This window comes from Typha angustifolia, chromosome 13 (assembly GCF_048772165.1).
Source record: "Typha angustifolia cultivar Huaian chromosome 13, ASM4877216v1, whole genome shotgun sequence".
Taxonomy (NCBI): domain Eukaryota; kingdom Viridiplantae; phylum Streptophyta; class Magnoliopsida; order Poales; family Typhaceae; genus Typha; species Typha angustifolia.
The window spans coordinates 17146526-17170377 of NC_133251.1; the positions used below are offsets into that span (position 1 = coordinate 17146526).

A 23852-nucleotide genomic window follows, 5' to 3' on the forward strand; every position below is an offset into this window, starting at 1 on the left:
GCTGCATTGATGCCTTTTATCTCTAGCTGTATCCGGGGGAAAGACTCAACTTATCCAGCCAAACAGTCGGTTTATAAACAACAAATATCTCGGATTATTTATATATGATTATTTATTACATTGTGACATTTGTCATCAAACACCCCACTAAACCGTCATTTACAAAATGACTCAAATATAACTGAATGTAAATATACAAGATTATTTGTAAGGAGAAAGTACAGTCAATTGGCTGGGAACAATGACCAGGATCTACAGGACGAGAAGCTGCTATCCTCTCAGGTTTCACTGTACTCAAATATTGCACCGGTATGATTGAAGCCACATGATATATGTAACGCCTTTATGTTCTTCCCCAAATTTACCATTATGGGTTCCGAATAGTCAATATCATTTCCATGTCCCTGAATCCAACCAATAGTCAGAAGTTACAGCTCGAAACCAGTAGTCGAAGACATAAATGCAATTGCAATGTGACAGACTTAAAGACATCCTTGACCAACACAATATGATAGAAATTAGAAATTACAAGCTGCCAGTCTCAACTATTATTTGAAGTTCTTACAAGAAATTGAATCTCACTTTACTGATTCCTTCCTTCCAATTCAGTTTTGTTTAAGTTAAAATGAAATCAGCATGCATAGATTGAAACTCTAAATACAAATTTTCTAGCATATGTAATCCTTATTTATAGTTTATTTAACTTTGATGGATATCGAACTAAAACATAAACGAGAAGAGCATAACTGCAATACACTGCTAGTTTCATTCTCCCACAACATGACTTGTATTAACAATAATCACAGTATATTAAACAAAAGTTATAACATTAAAACAACTGTAATATGATGATTATACTTACGAGCTGTCCTCCAGAGGAATGACCATCTTCGAAAAATGACCCATTAGCTCCTCCCCAGCCCCATGTGAATACATTGCCACCTGCGGATTAGATTCATGTCATGCAAAACAGTGGCTTCTCAACAAACTTCTCACATCAAGATATATCAACTATCTTATTCTTCATGTATGGGAGATAAACATTTACACCACTAACTGATCAATATAAGCACCACAAATCTAACTTGTCACAATGTTCTAATTGAAACTTGAAGGAATGAACTGGGTTGACATTGTGACATTAGTAGGTAGTATAGATAATCAGATGGCAGTATGGAAGAAGCATACCTCACCCTAGGTACTGCCTATAGTGAACCTACATTCTACAATACAGCTTCATTGCCATCAAGCATACGTTTGGGAAGGAAAGAGCAATATCATGAGGTATCTCTTGAGCTCATAAATTACTTTCCAAGCTAAAAGGATCTCCCATTCGAACAACTAACCCAGCCAAAATTAAATTGCCTTCTACACAGTCTAGTTGTTCAGGATTTGATTTGCTGTCCTCAATATGACAGTCATCATAGATGGATCAATCAATGTAGATAATCAATTGCATCACTGCTTATGTGTTACGAATTAGATCTAGACCAATCTAAACGTAAGAAAATTATGAGATTTTTATGGGTGGTTCACGAGTTACGAATCTAACGGCTTTGATTTCATGTGAATCCAAAATTGGAGTGAATAGTTATAAAATAAAACAGTGATGAAAATTTGTATCTAGATAGATTGGTAATTATCCGATATTGTGGCAGTCGTCGAAAAATAGCGGACAACCAAGGGTGGTGATGGACGGATGTAAAATAGGGTGGCTTATGGTGAAGGATAGTGACTAGAATTTAAGTGTTTTGAATAAATGTAAGGTTACAATCTACTTCTAGGAAGATAAAAGCGATCTAATGATTATGATAAAAAATAACGATGAGATAATAAAAATGACTAAACTCAATATCATTCCACTTATAATAATTATCCCATGATCACTTATATTTATAGGAATAGAATCATAGCGGATCGATAAAATTCATCCTATTGGGCTTACATCTATTTTATTTAAAATTTAAAGCAATAAGCAGATTTCATTAATTAACTCAATTCGACTGACTCAACTAACTTAACCCGCGTGGTCGGATCATATCATTATGTCTATATAATGCAGAAATGAAAATTTGAATCATTGTCCAATATTACAGAATCAGGTTTCTTGCTAGGGAGCCAACCGGTGCATAGAACATAGAATGACAATTAATTCAAGAAAAAAAGAGGTATGCCTTGATATGCTTCAAAGCTACACCACTGCTTGTAAACCACTATTTCTAGACATTTCATCTTTCTCTTAATCTTTCCACACCAAATGAGAAGCCATCTTTTGACGACTTTTCCTCTCAATTAGCATGTCACGTTGGGTTTACATGCAAATAAATTAAACGGGATGGTTGAGTCTCCTGATTTCAATGCACTTATAAATGTCTCAAGTGTGGTCGAGGGGAATCCATTTGAAAACTGCCCCATAGCTACCCTCGATGCATGACAATCGATGTAACTTTGAAGAAGTGATTAACATGGTTTGATAATATAGATTTGGAGCTATTCAAGTTCTTTCCTGGTGTACTATAAATATAGCTTTCAAAGAAATAATAGGTTATCTTCACGGCTGTCAAATTTGAAAACAAAGTGAAAATTTGAAAATAAAAAAAAATCCTGTCTGAAGCATATAGAGTAGCTTCAAGATGTACTAACATCATGATAGCTTCAAGATGAACTGACACCATGAGGTAAAACAAAAGGTAAGATGGACCAATCAAATTATTAGAAAGTGAAATACGAACGCTAACCAGAAATAACTGAACAGAAAAGGTGAAGTATTGTCATTGGTTTTTGGCTTAAAAGTTTTCTCTGAGAAAAGTACTTTACCTGATATCACAGCAGTGTGCTTCCAACCACAAGATACCTGCCATGAATAAGAAATTGGAAGGAATAAGGTTCAGTTGGTGCCACTTGAATTTCGATGCACTAGAATATCAAGTGAGAAGACTAAATTTGAATTGAATGGTAAAGGCAGAATTCACCTCAGATATGGGAAATTTAAATAATGAACTCTGCAGACTTTGTGGAGTACGGACCATATCTGTGTAACTAAGAGAAAGAAAAGAGAAAAATGTTTTAGAGCTGAAGGATAGACATATTCAAAATACAGTTTTCAGATGAAGCTCCAGATTGTTGTTTCTGGAACAGAAAAATGTACCCAAGACCAAGGCAGCCATTCTCATTTGAGCCCCATGTATACAATTCTCCTTCACCTGTAGAAAAGAGAGTAATTTTAGTAGCCAAGATAAATAGTAAAGGGAACATTAAAAGTAACGTGTACAATGTATAGAGCAATTATGTGCTAACAATTGTTTCAATTAATTACATGGATCCTAAAATCGGTCGATCCCGAGTTGGATCGGCCATAACCAATTCCGATCAGACTGGTTTTGGTCAGTATTGATCATATTGGTTGAAAACAACAATCTTTTTTTTAAGATTCAGGTCAAATCTAAAATACATCTAACCTAGGAGACATTATTAATTAATGTCATCAACTGCTTTCTTTTTAAATTTTCAGTTTTTACTCTCTTTCTCTCGCACACTATCCTCTCACTCTCACTCTCACACTTCACCAAGTTTATTTGACGACCGTTTTGGTGAGCCTTTTTGGCTAGTCCACACTTTGGTGGACTCAAATGAGTTTTTTTTTAATTTTTTTGTTATTTTTTTCTCATCCACTTTTTAAGTATGAAAATTTGTCTAATTCAAATCAAAATTCATTATAGTTTTGAGTGAATTTTTTCTTTAGTTTTTAAAATTCATATGTAACTAATTTTTATTTCTTATTTTTCTGTTATTTTTTATAAACTTTTAGAAATATTTCTGCATTTTAAATAACATTTAAAATTTTATGTAATTAGAAATAGCCCGATATAATACAAGCGGTCGATACAGCTAATACGTATTGTTTTTTCTAACAGTCTATTCCAATCCCGATACTGAGTTTCGAAACTTTGATTAATTGTAGTTATATGTGATGCCTCAATCCTTTTTTGCTACCATATGAAACAAAAGAAGAAAAGGACTAGCCTATTTCAACTGGGATGTATTTGAAGCAACTTCAATAACTTATGGGCATATTATCTAGATAGATATTGAAGCCAATATAATATTAAGGGAATGTAATTTCTACAATAGCAAACTCATGTCGAACATTATGGCTGTCTACATTTTTGTAGCCAGAAAAACAAGAATTCCTTTCATGTAACAACAGACTTATATATATATGGCGGTGCCAGATTTCTACAGATGCACAATTAACTTCATATATCAGAAAATTTTATCTAAAACTGCAAACTCGCCCATGTTTCAAAATCAATTCCACAAGGTTTTAGGATAAGGAATCTGGAGTCAAAAGAGAAGTTAGCTTATGTTCTAGGCTCAACTTGGGCCATAAGCTAAAAATTTACATTTCTTGAGGTCTAACCCCATTTGTTTATCTTTTATCCATTCTACACTCATTTTCCCTCTCCATTGTCTTATCTTGACCCATAAAGCTCTGCACTAGATTGAGATGAGTGTCATAGTCATGTTGCTGCAATTATTGTAGAGTGGCTAAATGTATTGTCTAGCACGAAGCAAAATAGGTATGTGCTTATACAGTGTCATTGTACAAGAAAATTATCATTTGAAAGAGTAATACTAGGGAAACCTTGCAAGTTAAAATCAGAAGTTACTGGACTAAGTTATTTATTCAAAAGTTTCATAACAAGGAAGGCAATTCATATCAGGTTGAGTACTTGTTAAGGCGCACGTGTGGTAACCACCACAAGCAATTTCTTTTGAAAATGGAAGCTCTTTGACAGCAAGTGGTATTGATGCATTATTTGCTCCTCCAAAGCCCTATAATATCAATGATAGTGGAAGGAGAAAATCATTAGTTAATGGTGGTAACATAACAATAAATATTATAAACCATATGGATTGTTACAATGCAATATGCTGACTAAGTACCATTGTACCAACTGTCTGTTCGCCAAATATGAAAACAGTACCTTCCTCTGCAATGAGCAACATACATGAAGTTACAACAGAAGATAATATAGCATAGGTAGCTAGAGCGTAAACATTATCACTAATCCTTCCTTAGATTACCATCAATGCAAGCTGAGTGCAACATCCCTGCAGCAATCCTCTTGACCTATAAAACACATTTTGCACATATGGGAAAATGTGAACAGCTCAACAAAACACTGATGCAAAAGACCCGTGCTGTGAACAATAATAAAGCTTGATTACCTTTACACCATTAAAGTTCTTGATCAACCTTGGAGTATATTCACTGCATAAATGGACCTTTAAATATCATTCTGTATAATAAGAAACAACTGTATCACTAGTAATAAGAGAAGACTTTATTTGCACAAACCATACAATTACCACATAGGAACATCAATAAACATACATTCTACACAATTTCAGCACCCAAGATCACCAATTCACCATTTTTTGAGAAAGAAAATAAGTTACAACTACAATATTTTACGAGTCACAACTTTCTCATAAAAGCGGCGACAAAAGGGATGCATCTTATATCGATAACATCAGCCAGTCTGGAATTTGGATATCTACAGATAACTAACTAATGTTTTCAAAAAGTCATGTTTGCAAGTAGGATAATTACAACCATCTCTATATGGATAAACCACAAGAAAAAGGGCATTTAAAGTACATATTCTTATCAAAGGAGGAGACTGATCATATCCCTAAATTAACAGAATAATTCTATACAGACCTTGAGCTTCTAGAAAATCCCAATAGGCTAGATTGATGTCCATGACCAAGTCTACCAGAACCACCAGCTCCCCAACTCAAGATGTCACCTTCAGCTACAGGGAAATTGTTGAATGGAAAAAAAAGTTATTAACTTATGGTTTAGCACAGAAATTTAACACATAGAGCTGCTTTTTGTCACCTGAGATAGCAATTGAGTGCTCTGAACCCAGTGCAGCCCTTGTAACACCAATATTAACCAAGCTATCAACCATAGTAGGTTTAGACACTAAACTTCCTACCCCTGCAATTCAATATGAAGCAACGGTTACCTCCTACTCAAGGATTTGAGTTCTGACTGCATCTTCAAATAACACCGAAGCTTCACATAACAGTATAGAGAACAAATTCATAGAATAAATTTGCAGGAAAATCATGAAACAAATTCTAAAATATGACAAACAATGTTAAAACAGAATCATATTTTATGGATGCAGTAAAACCCCAATGACCAAACTGGAGTACGTTGTCTAGAGAGTCACAGAAAAAGGTTATGAGATGTAAAAATGTGCAGAACATTTTAATGGCATACACCAGGATGACCAATGATACACAGTAAATAAAAAAACAGAATATGTAAGAATTACATGTTACCGACATTCCTCTGATACATTCCAAGGTATGAGAGTGCCACTGAATTCTTAAAACTTAATAGAGTAACTATGCCTACTATTGCACTTCACTAATGAAGAAAAATAATTTCTACTTGGTTGCTATAGAAGACATAACCTAACAACAGGATAAGAATTTTGATTGCAAAAGATGAAAATCACTACAACTCTATCCAGATATTTTCATGCTGAAATCAAACAATAGAAACTTTTAGGAGGTAATAAAAGTAGTACAAAAACAATGCTCACAAGATGTTGTAACTCTAACTTTAATAAGAAAAATGTTACTAAATATCATACGAGTTAATTAGAAGGAAAGAAAAATAATACTTCTTCCGAGACCAAGCTGCCCAGTAGAGTTATTGCCCCATACGAAGAGTTTCCCATCCTCTAATCAAACATGAAAAAGAAAAGGTACAAAGATAAGACCACAAACAAAAGTTTGCCTTGATTATACATTTTTCAAAGAATGAAATCAAGTCGATTCTAGTGGAAAAAAAAAGGTCACATAGTCTCACCAGTAACTGCACAAGAATGGTAGTAACCAGCTGAAATTTCTGCAACTTTCTCGGGAAGTCCAAAAACTTCCATTGGCTCCTGCATGGAGTAAACAAATGAATAAAGTTGGTGTTTTAGGCAACTTGCTACAACCCGAGCTTAAACAAATGAAGCATATCTTTAAATAAATACATCATCATGCAAAACCATAATAAAATGACAATGGAACTAAAGATAAATCTGCACAAAGCAAACAAACAGAAGGCAAGAATTGCAAGAACGCAAGCTGATAGACGTTCATCATTACAATTATTGTTATTCAATTGACATATAAATTTGCAGTCAGTCAATACTTTCAGGGTTCGCCACCATGTCTTTCTCATAATTAATTTAAGCATGAAGACCTGAAGTTAATGACTGATCTGTTTTCTCACTAAAATTGTTTGTCATCTAGAAGAGTAATATTGACTATGGTGACTTTTTAGCCACCAGAAATCCGGCTATTTTATTTTTCTCCATTGTATACCACTCTTGCATAAATCTATCTATAAATTTGCTCCTTAGACCATGGTCGTCTCATTGGATTATAGTATTCACATCACACGACTGCCAGAAATTGGCCCCTACTCACGTAGCCCTGCCTACTAGCCGACAAGAAAAACCCTCCTACATTTGTTCCATCCTTATTTATATTGTTACATTTGCTGACCACATTGAAGGACACGTTTTCCAGTAACCATTTAAGTTCGTTTTGCTATTATAAGTTTAAAACCATACTGAATGTTGAAAATCAAGGGCATTCAATACAAGTTTATGAAAAAAAAAGGCCTTGCTAAGGTAAAGTTATAACTTATAATCCAAAGGTCAACAAGATAACTGAAAGCTAAAACAGTAAGTTCAGCTATCAAGTCCAATAGCAAAAGAAATACATGTCCATTAACACAATTGGAAACAGAACGAATCCATAAAGCTGATGGCACATATATTCCCCAATATTCTAAAGTCTGTCTCAAAGGCTTTTCATGTATCTATGAAATGATACAAGCAGTCTCACAAGCTCACTGAATAATTAAGTCATGTACACTGTACATATAAAGTGAAAATTCAGGGGCATTCAACATGGGTTTTATAAGAAAAGGAGCTATACAATTAAAAATATAAATTGTACAGTGACTTCCTATAATAGAGATCATTTTAGGATACAATTCATGAAGTGAGAATCACATTATATATCGGAAGCATAAACTGAAACAAAAATGAAAAAAGAAAGATCATGATAATGCATACCAGTGTATGGCTCATGGAAGATGTTATGCCTAGCTGTCCAAAGTTGTTCAGTCCAGTTGAAAACACACGCCTGCTTTCTGTGCATCAGAATAAGAAAAAAGATATTTACTTCCATTCAAATCATTCAAAAAACACAAATCTGAAATAACCAGAAAACCTATCATAACAAGAATATTATTAGTGAAAAGGCAGTTGTAGAGTCTACAAGTCAAGAACAAAGGAAAGCAATATACAAACCAGAAGGCCATATTCAAGTGTATATTTGCTACTTCCATTTTAAAGTGAGATTTATTTAACATGTCAAGAAAGAATTTTTTCCAACGGAGGAAGGAGATACAATGAGGAAGGTGGTGTGGCGCCTTAAGGAAGCAATCAACGTTATTCCGATCTCATTGTATGCAAAAATTCTGACTAACTCATGGCAATCCATATGTTATTTGGCAATCGAGATGGTCCTCTGGGTCCGTAAATCCTATTAACCTCACAAAATTGAACGCCTAACGTGAACAAATACTATCAAAATCCGACTAGCATATTAAATCAGAACCAAGAACCTCTAGTTCTCAATCAGAATAACGAACCTGTCTACAACAATTAGCCGACTAGTGAAAGAGAAAGTACAACAAACGTAAGTAACTCTATGGAATCCCAACTTGTCCACTTCAAATCAGGAAAGATCTACCGATTTCCTGACACTAATTCATCCCAAAACCTAGAACGATATTACAATAAGGGGGCAAAAGAAATACCGGTGAGGAAGAGGGTATGAGCACCCCCACATGCGATCGAGACCGGAGGATCCTCTTCAAAGAAAGGGCAGACCGTGGGCTTCCACCGCGATTCCAGGCTTCCCAACCCTAGCCTCCCATAATCCCCATTCCCCCAGAGAGCCGCGAATCGCCGGGGCCTGCTTGAAAACCACCGCCACCGGGGTTGGACCGACGACCCAACAATAGAAGCAGCGGCAGACTTGGAAGCCTGGAGTAGAGACCTTCTTCTCCATATCGTCGACGCCATTAGAGGACACGAGATCGCCTACGAAGAGACGGGGAAGACAATGGATTTTGGTAGCAGTGATGTCATGCATTGCATCACCATGCCTCTTTTGATATTTTAGGGACTTCTAGGACCTATTTAAATAATTGTTCCATTTCTTCCTTATTATTTGCCAACAATTTGGTAAATGGCACAAAAATGGTGTATAATTTGGAATTTTATACTGCAATTTAACAGAGTAACGTATAAATAAAATATTTTTTTAGTGTTAAATTAATAGATTAAAATTTCATTATTAGTTAAACTTTCTTGAGTACTCCTGTAAGAAGGGTTTTAAAAAAGATCCATATATATATATATATATTTATATTTATATATAAACCAAATATTTTGAGAGGTATGTAAATATCATACTTTAGATGGGTAACACATAAATTAGGGATTTTAGAAGGCAAAAAAAAAAAAAAGAAACATAATTATCTCTGTCAGTGAGTAGATTAATAGATGACTTCTTTCCTACAAAGCTACTCAAATTTGAATTTGATGACCAGTTCACCTATAAAGTTGCACAAACCTTTGAGGACATACAATTTCAAATGTGAGACAAGGATACAAGTCTTGCAACATAAGAGAGTAAACAAGCCTCATGGAGAAAATAAAATCACATAAACACACATATGTACAAACAAATAATTACTGCACCCAAAATTTGGGGTGCAACTACAGCACATCTGACAGACCGATTTTAGTGTGATGAGCTTTCGATGAATGAGAATTTGAGCCAGAACAACATCAAGAAATCCAAGAAGAAGAAAAAGAAAAAGAAAGGAAGAGGTCGTTGCCAGATTGCCGTCTAAGCTGCTACACTCCGAGCCGGCGGCTATCAAACATATGCTTCCTTTGTCTGAAAACACTACTAATCTTGCCCTCCCTGCATAATTAGCACCATCCAGAAAATGTGCAAAATAAGAGTATATACAAGCATAAGCTCCAATACCTGTGTGGACAAAATTAGAAAAATAGAATTAAGGGAAAAAGTATTCAGTGGTTTACCAATTTGTAGATGAGCAATGATCCTTGTTGTGCAACTAATTCCATCTGTCAATACCGTGTGAAGAGGAATCTGAACCAGAAGAGGACCGTAGCGATCTCATCACAAATGGGTGCTCCAAAAGTTGAGATGCAGTGGGTCGATCATCAGGACTAACTTGAACACATTGGCTAATAAAATCGCGAGCATCTTTTGACAAGGATTTCGGAATAGGAGGTTGCTCCCCCCGACCTATCTTGAAGAAAGCTTGTGTCTGCAAATTACAGAGAATCAATTTAAAGTTTAGAAGGCATCTCAACACTTGTGATGACAAGGTGAAAAAGAAGCTCAGTAAGCGATAGGAAAGAAGAAACAAAATATAATTCAGATTTGGAAATCAAAAGAAGGTAAACAAATGCCATTTTATGTAACTGCTCTAATTATGTGTAGTAAAAGTAAATTACAGAAAAGATGGGTATTCTCATTAGTTTTGCCCTTCTTTAAACTCTCAAATGTTGTCTAGTAAAACTCACGTTATGACCCGTCTCGATCAATTCTTCATGTCAATTGGATACCCACTAAAGGTCTCAAGAGGAACATGTAATATGTTACTTTGTAGTTAAGCTTTGCAATAAGGTTTAAATTCCAAAGCGGCAAAAGGTGGACAAAGGTGGGCCATCTGAACTTTCAAAAGTTAAAAGAACAGCAAAATTGTTTCTCTTTTTGTAGATGATCTTGCAGCGAAGTTCATTCTTACAAAGTAAAACAAACAACCAAAAGATTACTTACCCATTCCAGACCAGGATAGGGAAGCTGATGTGTAATCATTTCCAAAACAGTACATCCCAAGCTCCATATATCAGCTGCAGGTCCATATGTTCTTTTAGGTTGGACAACCTGAAAAGGCAGTTATCCATAAAGAACTCAGCAAGTTGTTAACAAATAATGTCCATTGACACCTTAAAAATAATTTCACGTCTAATAGGCATAAATGGAACATAAAGGAACACGTAACCGTAACAAATTATTCCTTATCTCAGAGAGTTTGTGCTCTTTTAATGAAAGTATAAAACAGTACTTAAAAAATTGGGAAACAGTGGGCAATTGATCTAATAGTACTACACCATATTAATTATTGTTTCGACACAGCTGATTGGATTCAAAGCCTATTAGGATCCAATACAATTCTGCATACCTAAATTTCCTGTGTTTGTCCAACAACCATATCTATGGTGACACTAGTTGAGTTTGTACGTGTAACTATAACATATTTGACTACCTCAAAAGGAACAAATAACAAAAAGATATCTTCACTTGGTGCAGAGATAAAAAAATATGCAGGTCGGCTCACCTCAGGTGCCATCCAATAGACACTTCCTTTGCATGATTTTAGCACGTTAATCTTGGTTATCTGAATATGAAAACAGCAGAAAGTAATTAAATTGTCAGAAAGAGAGAACGAACAGTTAAACATGTTGAGTCAGTGATTAACCAGAGCAAGAATGGAAACAAACCTCCTTAGCCAATCCAAAATCTGCAAGTTTTACAGACCCATTTGCATGAACCAGTATATTGGCACATTTAATATCTCTGGAACAAAAAAGTAGGATGATATTTGCACGTGATTAGTAGAATTATAAAAGCATGAACAAGATGCAACCAGAGACTAGAAAAACATTGCAACTGCATGTCAAAACTACATTAGATGAACCAGACTAACTAGAAAAGCTTCTGCAGGAATCTTTCAATTTTAGCTGCACTCAGTGCATAGAAAGTTTCACAATCTAGCTTTTGATAGCACTACTTTGTAGTAAAAGTTGAAAATTCTAGCCCTAAACTTTAGCCTCTCATACCCTGATGCAAAAACTTTGATATCTTTGCTTCTTTTCTATTACTACTTTTTTAACGAACAATACTCCTATACCCTGCTGCAAAAGATTTGGCCTTCTTTATTGTTCCATGACAAACTTAAAATTTCAGCCATACTTCTGTTGATCTCTGCATATTATAGGGAAGACGATCTATCAACAAGGGAAAGAAAGTGATACCAGATGAAATAGCAACAGGTAATTTAGTAGTCAAATAATTATGGACAGTTAGCTTGCCACATTCATATAATTAAGTGACTCTCCATATATTAGGAATTCCTGGATAAGACATCCTAGAAACAACGAAGAGACGTTTTGGCCAAACAGCCTGAATTGCACCTGCTAATAAGTCAAACTGGTTTAAAACAATTGGCAGATTTTACGTGAATTTAAACCTGTACACCTGTACTTTCGTTTTATGGCTCAAGTTCCTTTTCCATGTGCCAATTAGCCATGAAACAGATATAAAAAATTAGATTATTTATGTTTATACATCGAATTATTTTTATCACAACGTTAGATGCAATGCCAAAATATTACAAATGAACAAATTATGAATATAATATATATGATTATGCAAATTAAAGTTGCTGCATCACCTGTGAACCACATTTCTTTCATGAAGATACACCAATCCATTCAGAATTTGCCTAGTGTATGCAGCGACTTGAGATTCCCTCAAAGGATACTTTTGATACAAAGATGCAAGCGATCCTTGTGTCACAAGTTCAAGGAAGATAAAAAGGTTTGCTTCTTCCTACAAAAGAAACCATAATATAAGAAACAATTCCACGAGAAAGTAAGCATTAGAGGTGCAATACGACAGCAGAGAAGCGATTAATAACATTGTCTTCCCAATTACTCACATTGCCTTTGCAGCAATAGGTAATATTCAGATTCCTAGTGGGCCGTAAGCATTTCTTAAAAGGGAAAGCAGATAAGGAAACAACAAGAGTATTGGCAAACAGAAAATTAAGTTCTATTTTCAAATTGAGATTGACAAGTTTGAGTAGAGAAATTGGCGACACAAAGCTCAATAACTTGACGCAATACAAGAAAGACGGCAAATATGCTTTGAACTTCCCTAGAAATTAGTAAATGGAATTTGTGGCACTTTCTTGAGATTGTGATTAGTATGTTGATGGAAGATATATTGAACAGAAAGCTCGATAAAATATGCAATACCAAGATAGTCAACGTACCTTATCAGTCCCATAATACTGAACTATATTTTCATGCTCAAACTGACTTAAGAGCAAGACCTCCTGAAAAGGTAAAAGTTAGAGGTCAGAAGAGTAAACATCTCACAATTCACAAAAGCATAGTACATCAATGAGTTGTTCATTGACATTTTATTTATTCAGTGAAGATTCAAATAATCTACAAACAGGATAAGAAGGTGAAAGTTCTAGTACTGCATACATAGATAATGCATAAAATAACATAAATCAAGAAAAAGAACTGGTATTATCAACCTGCTCAAGTTGAAGAATGCATTGTTGAGCATTGCTTCCTTGATCGACCAAAGATACTTCTTTAACAGCAAAGAATACACCCTCACTGCAAAAGCAACAAAAATAAGTTAGCGAGCCACAAGAAAATATACAGGAATCATCTAAGATCTCCAATACCAGTCCACTAACATAAGGAAACTAGCTCCATTCTTTAAAAGGAATAAAGAACCATCTACAAACAAAAGTAGGGTTTAGAATAACATATGAATATTGCGTTAACCTGCAAACTAAAAGGTGATGTAAGGAAAATATCAAAATAATGTCTTAAGAATGTAATGTGTGGTTCAAAACATTGCAAAAGCATCAGTGCAGCATAAGTAATTTCTTTATAGACAATATGCAGTTTTAAGAACTTATCCGAAAAAAAAAATGAAAACATAATCCAACAAAATAGGATTATTACTTACTCGCTGATCCCTTCATACACCACGCCAAAGGAACCGCTTCCAAGGCGGACACCTCGCATCCATGACTTGATACTCCTCTTGAATCTGCCGTTGGGCGAGACAACAAACGTGACTTCTGTAGTTGTACTAGATGCATCATCGTCGTTCATCGTAGACAATGAAGATGTCCCGGTGAAGCCTTCAGAGATTTCCCCCAACATCAGCGCTTTCAATTCCTGCCCTTCAACCACTTCTTCCACAAGATCTGTACCCTCCTCTTCGTCCTCTCGCGAATCAAAAGATTTCCTTCCTCCTTCCACGTCAAAGCCATTCTCTTCACCCTCAGTACAAAAAGACTTCAGAATATCCCATGTGGAGCTCATCCTGTCAACAGGAGGAAGGGAAATCGATGGCGGTGGTGCAAGAATAGATGGATATCTTGACGGCGGAGGGGAAAGGTTTGAAATTGCAGGGGGAGTTGCAAGAACCGGAGGTCGTACACCTTTAATTCCTCTTTCACCACCCCCTTTCCTCGGAGAATTACATGAAACTTCAACCGGTTCACAATTTGAAACCTTAGCTTCACTCTTAGGAGTTCGTCGAAATTCCAAATCCTCCTCCTCCACCTCCACATTCTTCCGGGGGGAGGTCTTCTCCTCCACATTTTGTCGAACAGCTTCTTCGTGAATTGTTGCAGTAATATCAGAATAAGCAATTAGGGCACAGGTGGGATCTTGAGAACTAGTACTGCCAGAAAGAAGGGCCCGGGACCTCGGGAGGAGGTCGGAGGAAGACCGAGCCTTGCGAGCCTCCCACGCTGTGACCGGGATCGCGAAATCGTCCGGCCCCGACAAACCAAGACTACGGCAGATGAGATCAACCTCCCCTTCGATGCTGCCATCGATGCGGAAGCTTGTCTGGTTGGAGTAGGAAGAAGAGCAGATATCAAGCGACCGGGTCACACGGAGGTCTGTGGACTCACAAGGGGCGGGGGACGAAGACGACAGCCACGACATACCGTCTAGCGTCGACGCCTCGTAATCGATGTTCTTTGCCGCATTACGCCGCTCGAGCCTCGGCTTCTGTTGCCGTCTTGAGTCCATTTGCTGGCTTCCCGGCGGCAAGGAGCCGCCTTTACGGCTAGAAAAGAACGCTGGAGCGAGAAGGAAGAAAACTCAAAAGAAGAAACGTCTCAAGGTGGGACTTTCATGGGTTTCTTCTACCAGCTGGTCGAAGATGATATTTTCTCCGCGGCGGCAAGGAGCCGCCTTTATGACGAGCAGGAAGGGGGCAAAAAAAACCCCACAAGAGAAAATAGCTCAAAGCAGGATCTTGATGGATTTCACCATCTGAAGGAAGAAGATCGTGATCCAGAAGAAGGACTTCGTGATTGAGAGAACAACAAGAAACACAAAAGCGATTTGAGGGATTTGGAGAAGAAGGTACACGAGGGAGGAGGAACAGGGAAGAAAGTTTTGGCGATTGGTGGGGGTTGAGGTTTCGTTTGGAAATGCGGTCAATGGGTTGACTAGTACTAGAGCACGCGGTAAGAAAGAGCGGCCTTCAACAGGATAAAATATATCGCCCCTCAATACAACCGCGGATGACTGGTAGTATGGTAACATCAATCAAATTAATGATTAAAAACTTCACTTTCTTTCATACAAATGATCAAAATTATTTTTTCGATATATATATATATATATATATATATATATATAGATGATACAACTGACGAGACTGTCAACTTCTAGCACTTCGCTTCTTGCTAATTATGAATTGATCAAAAAAGATTACCTTAATTAGCCATTGTTGCTTGATCAGAGAGATGATAAAGTAAGTCATGATGTGTGAATAACAAAACTTAGCAATAGGCTTGTTGAAAGAAGTCTTGATTAAAAGTAAGTCCCGATTAAGTTATGCCTATCTTGCTACGAAGACAAGATATTAATGTTAAGTTATTAATATATTAGTTTTCAAAAGTTATACTATATAGAATAAAATAAGTTATTATTTAATTATTCGACCGGAATAAATAGATTTATTCCAGAATAAAATCTATTCTAATTCCACATTTTAACCGAGTCTTAAGCATTATCAAAGGAGCCCAATTCGTAATTTTACGAATTTGGTACTTTGTTTAGTGACGTCTTATGCACATCCGGTGCTGACGTATATAACACGTCAGTTCGGCGTGACTGTAGAGGTGGCTAGATCGACATTTATTTTGGGGGCCCAAATAGTTTGGACAATAATTATAGTATCGAGGTCGTTCTAAAATAAAGAATAAAAGATATTGAGTACTTTTATAATTAATTATGTTTTTTTTTATCGTAATATAATATGTATCAATTAAAGAAACAGTATAACTTAGTTTTATATATTAAATTAGATACAATTAAATTATAAAAGTCTTGCGAATAAAACTCGATATCACTCGTATAATATGAGCTTCTTAAAATAATTAAACATTGTCCTATACTATCGAGTACGTTTCTTAAGTTTATTAGAGATATAATTAATTCTAAAGTTAAGCTCGACCAAGTCTATAGTAGATAAACCAATACATTACCTTATGCTACAATCTTAGAAAACATGTTCATTTCACCCAACTCGTTTTAAAATTATTTACTCCTCCAACAGCCTAATCTGTTGAGGAATAATAAATTTATATATAATCCGCGCATGGTTATAGTAAGAAATTTGCACCGTACTATTAGGGCTGTCCAAATAAACGAGCTGCTCAAGTTCACCTCTGCTGCAGCTCAGCTCATTAATATACCAGCTAAGCTGGGTTTGAGTAGAAGCTAGCTCACTTAGTTTCGACTTTATAAACTTAAATATAAATATATATATATCTTAATCTACAACTTTCATCTTCATTCAAACACATGGCAGAGGACAAAAGTTATAAAACAACACTTTTTTTTTGCCAACCTTACTACTCTTCTCTTCCATCAATCACAAAATTTTATTTATCAAACACCGTTAACTCTTCAAATAATCAACTATTAAAAAAAAAAAATTTGTCTCCTCCATCTCCTCTAATTAAGCTTGATTTAAGTTGAGTTGAGCCGAACTGAAATATCAAATTACGGTTCAAAATTAATTTTGAGCCGAGCATAAACTCTGCTTATTTACACCCCTATATGCTACAGTAGAAAACATTAATCAAAGGGTTTTTAGGTGCTCCTTACCAATAATAAATTAATAAGAAATTAATTATTTTTTATAACAATCCCAAAATGTGAGTAGTAGGGCGCAACTTGGCCCACTCGGCCTTCTTTTAACTGGGTCGAGTCAATTATTATACCAGCGGATCGGATCGGATCGGACGGAGCCCGTTTAGATCTGGGATATTTACATTTTACGCCCTGTACGTTCACAAATATAATGTTTATAATTTATCTTTTTAGTATTATATCCTGGGGCACCTAAATACTGAAAATATAGGGCGTGACCCGCAAATTCACGGTGCGAATAAGGGATCGAATCGGGCTTAAAAGGACGAAGCCCGCTTAATTATCTGAAAATTAAAAGGAAAGAAATAGATAAAACCCTAAAATTATTAAATCTCGTATTCGCAACGCATAAGCCGGTCGATCCCGCCTCATTCTCCTCAAGTTCGCCCTTCCGTTTCCGAGGTATTCGCTCTCATTTCCACCTCTTCTTTATTTGTTTCGCCCAATGAATTTATAAAATATGATCTAAACTTCGGTTGCGTTAGTGATCAAAGAACAAGTGATAGGGGAAATGATACTACGCTAATGATGTTCGTGAAAACCCTAACTGCAATTTGAAAGTATATGATTTGTGGAGCTTGCTTGTTGGCTTATTTGTCTAGTTCTTGCTGTAAGTTGATGGAATGGTTTCTTTAATCGACATTCGATTGCATTATGGGTAGTAGAATAGTGGAGTTATTCTTTTGGCGGTGCATTTTGGTGTAGATGATGATACTGTAGTCATCAGGCCCACCTTCTAGAGTTTTCCATCGTTTTATTTTACAGCATCTTTTCCGAGCGAAAGAGAAGGAAAGATCTGGATATCAGGTGACTAGTTATCTTGAAGGAAAGAGTTTGTTTTGTTTTATAAACATGGATTAGTATGTGTTCTGTCGTTGAACAATGTCTTGGTGATATCCTCTCCGTCATTCCTTTGTCAGCTGTTCATGCTGAGGCTAAAATTTACAAGAAATATTAACTATCATGGGAAAAAACATGGATTGAAATATCTGCCTATACGGCAGATTTGGCTGATCTCTGGATTCAAATCGTCTAAAATGGATGACCGATACAGCTAATATAATCGATACATATAATTTTTTCGAGCAATCGATCCCGATCTTGAAATCGATACTTAAAACCTTAGAAAAAAGTCAAAGACTGGTTTTCAAAATCGGCCAATATCAATTCCGATTCTGACCTGATTAGTTTTGGTCTATGATCGGCTGGATTAGCCAAAACTATTTTTTTTAAAGATTCATGTCGAATCTAAAATAAATCTGACCTAGAAGATATTGGTAATTGATATACTCAGTTGTATTCTTTTTAAATTTTCAGTTTTTACCTTTTATCTCTCACACACACTTTCCTTCCATCTTTTACATTTTACCGAGTTCATCTGGCTGCTGATACGGTGAGCTCCTCTAGTTATTTTGCATTGTAGTGAATTTGGGTGGGCATTTTTTTTTATCTTTTCATTTCTTTTCTCTCTTCATCACCCACTCTTTAACTCCTAATTTTTTATTATTGTAGAACAACAGTGATGAGAGGAATTTACCAAATTTAGCTAGAAATTTATTATAGTTTTAAATGAACTTTTATTTATATTTTTTAGGCTTCATATTTGAGTATTTTTTATTTTATTATTTTTCTGTAATATTTTCTAAATCTTTAGAGATTTCTTATATTTTGAAATGATATTTACAATTTTATATAATTTAAAAATAATACAATCCGATACGATCGATACGTATTATTTTTACTAGCGACCGATTATTATCCTAATACCGAGTTTTAGAATTTAAAAAAAAAACACTATTTTTGCATGTCTAAGGGTATATCAAACTTTGAAATGAAAAACTTTCTTCTTTGATGTTGTTTAGTGAAATGACTAAGATTGAGTATTCTTGATTCCGACGTATATCAATTTACAATTATTTGATGGGTAGGAGTACATGCATTAGCACTGTTATGTATGAATTGGCATGCAACAGTAAGGAAGACATCTGTGAGATGGCAATTTGCAGTATACAGCCTAATGGATAGGTGCTGGGTACACATGGTTTATTTAGATCTTTTTGAATTTAAAGGTCTGTCAGAAGTGTTATTAATTAGGCATTCACGCTGGTGGTCAGCTATAAAGCTCATAGTCAGGGTTGATCTTGGTTAACCAAAAGATCAGAAAACGTTATAAAATAAAGAAAGGAAAGCTATTCTTCACTGCTCTTTTCCTATTGGAGGCCTTAGAGCATGAGAAATCAAAGAAGTCCATCTCCTTTATTTACTCAGAGAAAGAAAGTGGAGAACTTAAAACAATTTTAGCTAGTACTGGATTGTCTTTGGAGGACGAGAGAGCCCTAATATTTCCATTTTTGTACATGTATGTATGTGTGATTCCTGTATGGTACAAACAATATATATATTGGTGCATCTCTGTCTTTTTCTAGAATACTTTCATTTTCATTCAGGGAAAACAAATATCAACTGCATTGACTCGTATCCCTTGTTTATACCGGTGAGCTGGTTATATTCAGATTGAGATTGGTCTATTTGAGTGATCTCAATAAGTATGCACCTGAACCCTGATTACCTACAGATCAAGTGGTGGGAGTTTGCAATCCTATGCTGGTATATAGAGAAATTCATATTTTGGTGGTAGTACTTGTGTATTATCGTGCACCAGGTGTAAATTGCAGCATCATCATGAATATATTATGTATCTGGTGCACATCATAACTGTACAGCTGTTATGGATTAAGGTACTATACTGTGGCTACACACCCATACTTATGATGACACAAACTCACCAAACGAGTTCTGGTGTACATAGGTGCTGCTGCAGGCTTATGTGCATAATGGCCAACAGGACGATGATACATTTGTAGAGGTGCTATAGTTGATTGAAAAGAGTGAAGTAACCTTTTCATGATGTGCTGAAACTGATCCAAATCTGTGAAGCGCGTAGCTTGCCCCAAGGCTCATATTGAGTTCTTAGCGCTGAAGCTGATGACTTTGGGTGAGGCACAGCTTCCTGATTTTTCAACTTGAAGGACTATCTCTTTTAGATATTGAGTCAGTATACTTGTTAATGGGCTTGAGCAGAAAGAACCAGAAAGGGGAAAAAGCATTTGTAATAACAAGTACATGAGGAGTGTTTCAGTGGCATGACATTTTATCATTTCGTTACAATTTATGTGAAAGGAGACAAGTGGCAACCTGTCCAAATTATTACTTGGTAGAGTTTTGGACTAAGATACTGGAAGTGTTGTAAATATAAAAATTTCCTCTAGGTTTATTAGTTAATTTTTTAAGGGCAGAATGCTACACTTATACTAATTAGTGCATCAAACCCTTGATTACTTATCATCAGGTTTCCTACAGTCAGAAACTGCTTCATAGTTCATATACTAATCAGAAGGTCCATTTTGTTTCTCATCCTTTTCAGACATACTAGGAGATAGAAAGTTTGAAATCTGGTATTTAATTTTAACCCTTCTTGTGGGTAGTAGAAGTGACTAGTAATCATTTTATGCTTTTATTATTACCAGCCTAGTGCTACTCATGTATTTATAACTTGATTAAATGCTTAATTTACTTTTCACCATGGAGTTGAAGATTGTTCCTGATTTTTCAGATTTACCTGGATGGCAAGAAATATTAGAAGGTGTCACAGACTTTCAACTCATAAGCACATGTCTACTCCAAACACTATACCTTCATCCGGTTCTAGGCTTTCTCAAAAAGAGGGTAATCCAAAGAACGAGTTATTAGCCTTGGAGGAAAGGGATTGGAAATGTGCAAACTGCCCAGTGTGCCTGGAGTTTCCCCACAATGCTGTTCTCCTCCTCTGCTCATCTCATGATAATGGCTGCCGCCCATACATGTGTGCAACCGGCTCCCGCTATTCGAACTGCCTTGACCAGTACAAGAAGGCGTATAGTAATATATCATCCTCCCCCCATGAGTTCATGGTGAAAAACTGGAGCTACAGTTGCCCTTTGTGGAACAAATCTGAGGTAATGGAGCTAAAGTGCCCCCTGTGCCGGGGGCAGGTGAAGGGGTGGACAGTGGTGGAACCTGCACGAGCTTATCTAAACAAAAAGAGGAGAAACTGCCTGCAGGACAACTGCTTGTTCAAGGGGACATACAAGCAGCTCCGGAAGCATGTGAGGGCTCAGCATCCATTTGCAAGGGCTCGCATGCTGGATCCGGCGCATGAGCGAAAATGGAAAGCGCTCGAGCATCAGAGGGAGCGAGAAGATGTGATTAGCGCAATAAGGTCATCAACACCAAGAGCTATGGTTATGGGGGATTACGTGATAGAGAGAGATAATAGTGATTCTGATTCTGATTTTTATGATGATGACAATGCTGGAAGCTTTAGAAGAGTTAACACTGGGACCAGTCGGCGGTTCTTCTATCAGATCCTTCAGGAGGTTTTCCGACGTGGGCGGCTTAACAGGAGGCGTGGTGCTCCTGAGAGGAGGGCCGGCAATGATTCCCATGCTTGATGCCGCCTTTGTAGTTAGAGAGGGGTCTCAGTCTGTGGCACTTGGGTTAGCACAGACTTGTTGCATGTCACAAAGGAGATGAAAGCTGGTCTCTTATCCCTGTTATTCTGCAATTGGTCCTAGTTTGGGCCATTAAAAAGTTTCTATATTAGTTGCTACAAGTCATTGACGATTTAGTAACTTTGTGTCGTTTTTGTGATTCTAGTTTTGGTTTGCTTTTTCCAGTAAAGAGTTGTTCAACTTATTCTTTAAAAAAGATGTTGTGGTTAATGCATTTTGTTTCTATTTACTTGGTCAGTGGCACTTCACACTCCGTTTATTTGCAGAATTAGTGTACTTGAACAGCATTAGGTGAAGGCGATTAGTATTCCGAAATCCAGTTAAACCTACTCTTTCTGTCCTTTTGGATGTGTGAGATTGTTTGGACACCGCAAAATATCACTTTATAGAGAATACTTATGCCATAATTAGAGACTTCGTAATAAATTTGATGCTAAATGTTAAGCTACCAGTAGATCTAAACTCATTTCAAGCTTTCATTCTTTTTGCTGCTAGACTTATATATTGGGCTAGGTCTGATGATGGATGATACAGTAAAGTTTTGGCTTTCAAAAAGTAATTGGATGGTACTACCCTTTGTTATCACTTGGCATCAATTATTAAAAGCTTCGTATTCTCTTTTTCCTTAATGATCCCTTTAATTGTATAACACTGTACAGCTTTTAGGTATCACTTGGTATCTATATGATCTTTTGCAGGTGGTTGAAAAAAAAAATTCAGAGAAGGATTCAACAATCTGTGTTGGGCTTGAAGCGTTGACAGAGAGACAGAGAGACTCAGTCAGAAGGCCAAACAAACCAACACGGTTCCTAGCCACAATTGCGAGAGAGAATCGGCCGTGCTTAACGCTAGCATAGAAAATCCAATGAAACCTAGCATTAACCAAAGCCATGATATAAAGTTCAACTCCTGTGAATTGTCTCGCCAAACCTTACGGTTCTAGCATGTCGTCCTACATACCCTTGGTTCAATCCGTCCATTTGAATTTGTGGCATTAGTTTCTTGACCTCTCACCTGATTCCAACCAAGGAATCTTCCATGGAGCACAAGAGAAAAGAAGTCACCATTACCATCTATGAAGAGTTTCCACGAAAGGCTGATGCTCATACGACGGCAGGATGTGGAAGGACGTATGCACCGTCCCTCGGTTATGACCGGAAAGCGATGCTCCTCGCCTATTCTCGACAGTTAAGGCAGTTACATGCACAACAAGATTTAACTCATCCAAATTTGTCCAAGCCAGATTGGAAGAAATGGAAAGCTGCCTTCATTTGCACTGGCAGTAGTGTAAGCTAGTGTAAAATTTATCTTAGCTTCCCTCAGAACAACTCAGTGTGTGTTAGGATTCGGTAAAGATTGTTGTTGATTTTGATTATGCAATTTGTTAGATGAGGAGGGATGCTTTGTGCCCGAAGTTTCAGCTCTGGATTCGGTTGTGTTTTCGAAGACTTCTGGGTAGATTTAGAAGAATAAGGCGAGGACAGTTTGTCACATATGATGATGATTCGCATTCTCATCATGATCACGTAGGTGAAAAGAAAGAAAATTATATAGCTTTGGCTTTCTTTCCTTTCTTCTACTTTTATTTCCGTTCTCATGTATGAATATCTAGAGGAATTTTCTAGATTTTAGCTTCATGCTGTTAATCTACACTTGTGTCCAGAGGCGCATGCGATGGAAGCACATTGTGAGACAAATCTCATGGCTTTGGTCATGTGGTGGTAGACAAGCATGAATCAGTGATTGGAGCCCTACAAGAATCAGAAGCTGTGCATTTTCTTTACAAGAGTTACACATGTACTTCCATCTTATGGACAATCACATTGTTTCATCCTTATGTTGTTCAGAATAGTTATCCTGTTGATGACCTTGAAAGATTTCGTGAGAAGAAAATTGGTCTGCTTTCTGCTGGCTTGCACTGTGGACACTGAAAACAACCCACCAGAACTACCAACAACATAAACATACACAGTAAAGAGCAATTCATGCAATGCTGGAAGATATATTAAGATAATTCATGATCTGACATATCCATGAAATCAATTCTTGTTTCAGTAATTTAAACCATTAAGCAAATGCAATTTGCAAACGTTCAATTTCACGG

The 23852-nt window shown here is 36.4% G+C and overlaps 4 protein-coding genes across 8 annotated transcripts; 2 read left to right on the plus strand and 2 right to left on the minus strand.

Moving 5' to 3' along the window:
- Nucleotides 1–70: 70 nt before the first annotated feature.
- Nucleotides 71–9253, minus strand: LOC140774310 (ultraviolet-B receptor UVR8). The gene is made up of 15 exons (XM_073117249.1): nt 8912–9253; nt 8163–8239; nt 6896–6974; nt 6708–6767; nt 5909–6010; nt 5729–5822; nt 5233–5275; nt 5089–5134; nt 4948–4994; nt 4734–4836; nt 3149–3203; nt 2973–3039; nt 2818–2854; nt 863–942; nt 71–404 (listed from the first exon to the last, which is right to left on the minus strand). Exons 1-15 carry the CDS (start codon nt 9177–9179, stop codon nt 279–281), a joined length of 1284 nt encoding a protein of 427 aa, XP_072973350.1. The 5' UTR covers nt 9180–9253; the 3' UTR covers nt 71–278.
- A 552-nt stretch (nt 9254–9805) lies between these two features.
- On the minus strand, nt 9806–15488 carry LOC140773818 (mitogen-activated protein kinase kinase kinase 1-like). Its single transcript, XM_073116575.1, has 9 exons — nt 13978–15488; nt 13532–13616; nt 13259–13321; nt 12656–12813; nt 11703–11778; nt 11540–11599; nt 10978–11085; nt 10212–10462; nt 9806–10089 (listed from the first exon to the last, which is right to left on the minus strand). Exons 1-8 carry the CDS (start codon nt 15057–15059, stop codon nt 10247–10249), a joined length of 1848 nt encoding a protein of 615 aa, XP_072972676.1. The 5' UTR covers nt 15060–15488; the 3' UTR covers nt 9806–10089; nt 10212–10246.
- Nucleotides 15489–17482: 1994 nt separating this feature from the next.
- On the plus strand, nt 17483–21979 carry LOC140772868 (uncharacterized). Of its 5 annotated transcripts, none has more exons than XM_073115091.1 (3): nt 17498–17600; nt 20008–20193; nt 20812–21979. In XM_073115091.1, exon 3 carries the CDS (start codon nt 20822–20824, stop codon nt 21686–21688), a length of 867 nt encoding a protein of 288 aa, XP_072971192.1. In that variant the 5' UTR covers nt 17498–17600; nt 20008–20193; nt 20812–20821; the 3' UTR covers nt 21689–21979. The 5 variants fall into 5 exon arrangements, with proteins under 5 accessions (XP_072971191.1, XP_072971192.1, XP_072971195.1 ...); XM_073115092.1 differs by lacking the exon at nt 17498–17600 and adding an exon at nt 18748–19936; XM_073115090.1 differs by lacking the exon at nt 20008–20193 and having other exon boundaries at nt 17483–17600.
- Nucleotides 21980–22654: 675 nt separating this feature from the next.
- On the plus strand, nt 22655–23526 carry LOC140774858 (uncharacterized). Its single transcript, XM_073118012.1, has 3 exons — nt 22655–23035; nt 23137–23274; nt 23412–23526. Exons 1-3 carry the CDS (start codon nt 22787–22789, stop codon nt 23481–23483), a joined length of 459 nt encoding a protein of 152 aa, XP_072974113.1. The 5' UTR covers nt 22655–22786; the 3' UTR covers nt 23484–23526.
- Nucleotides 23527–23852: the final 326 nt, after the last annotated feature.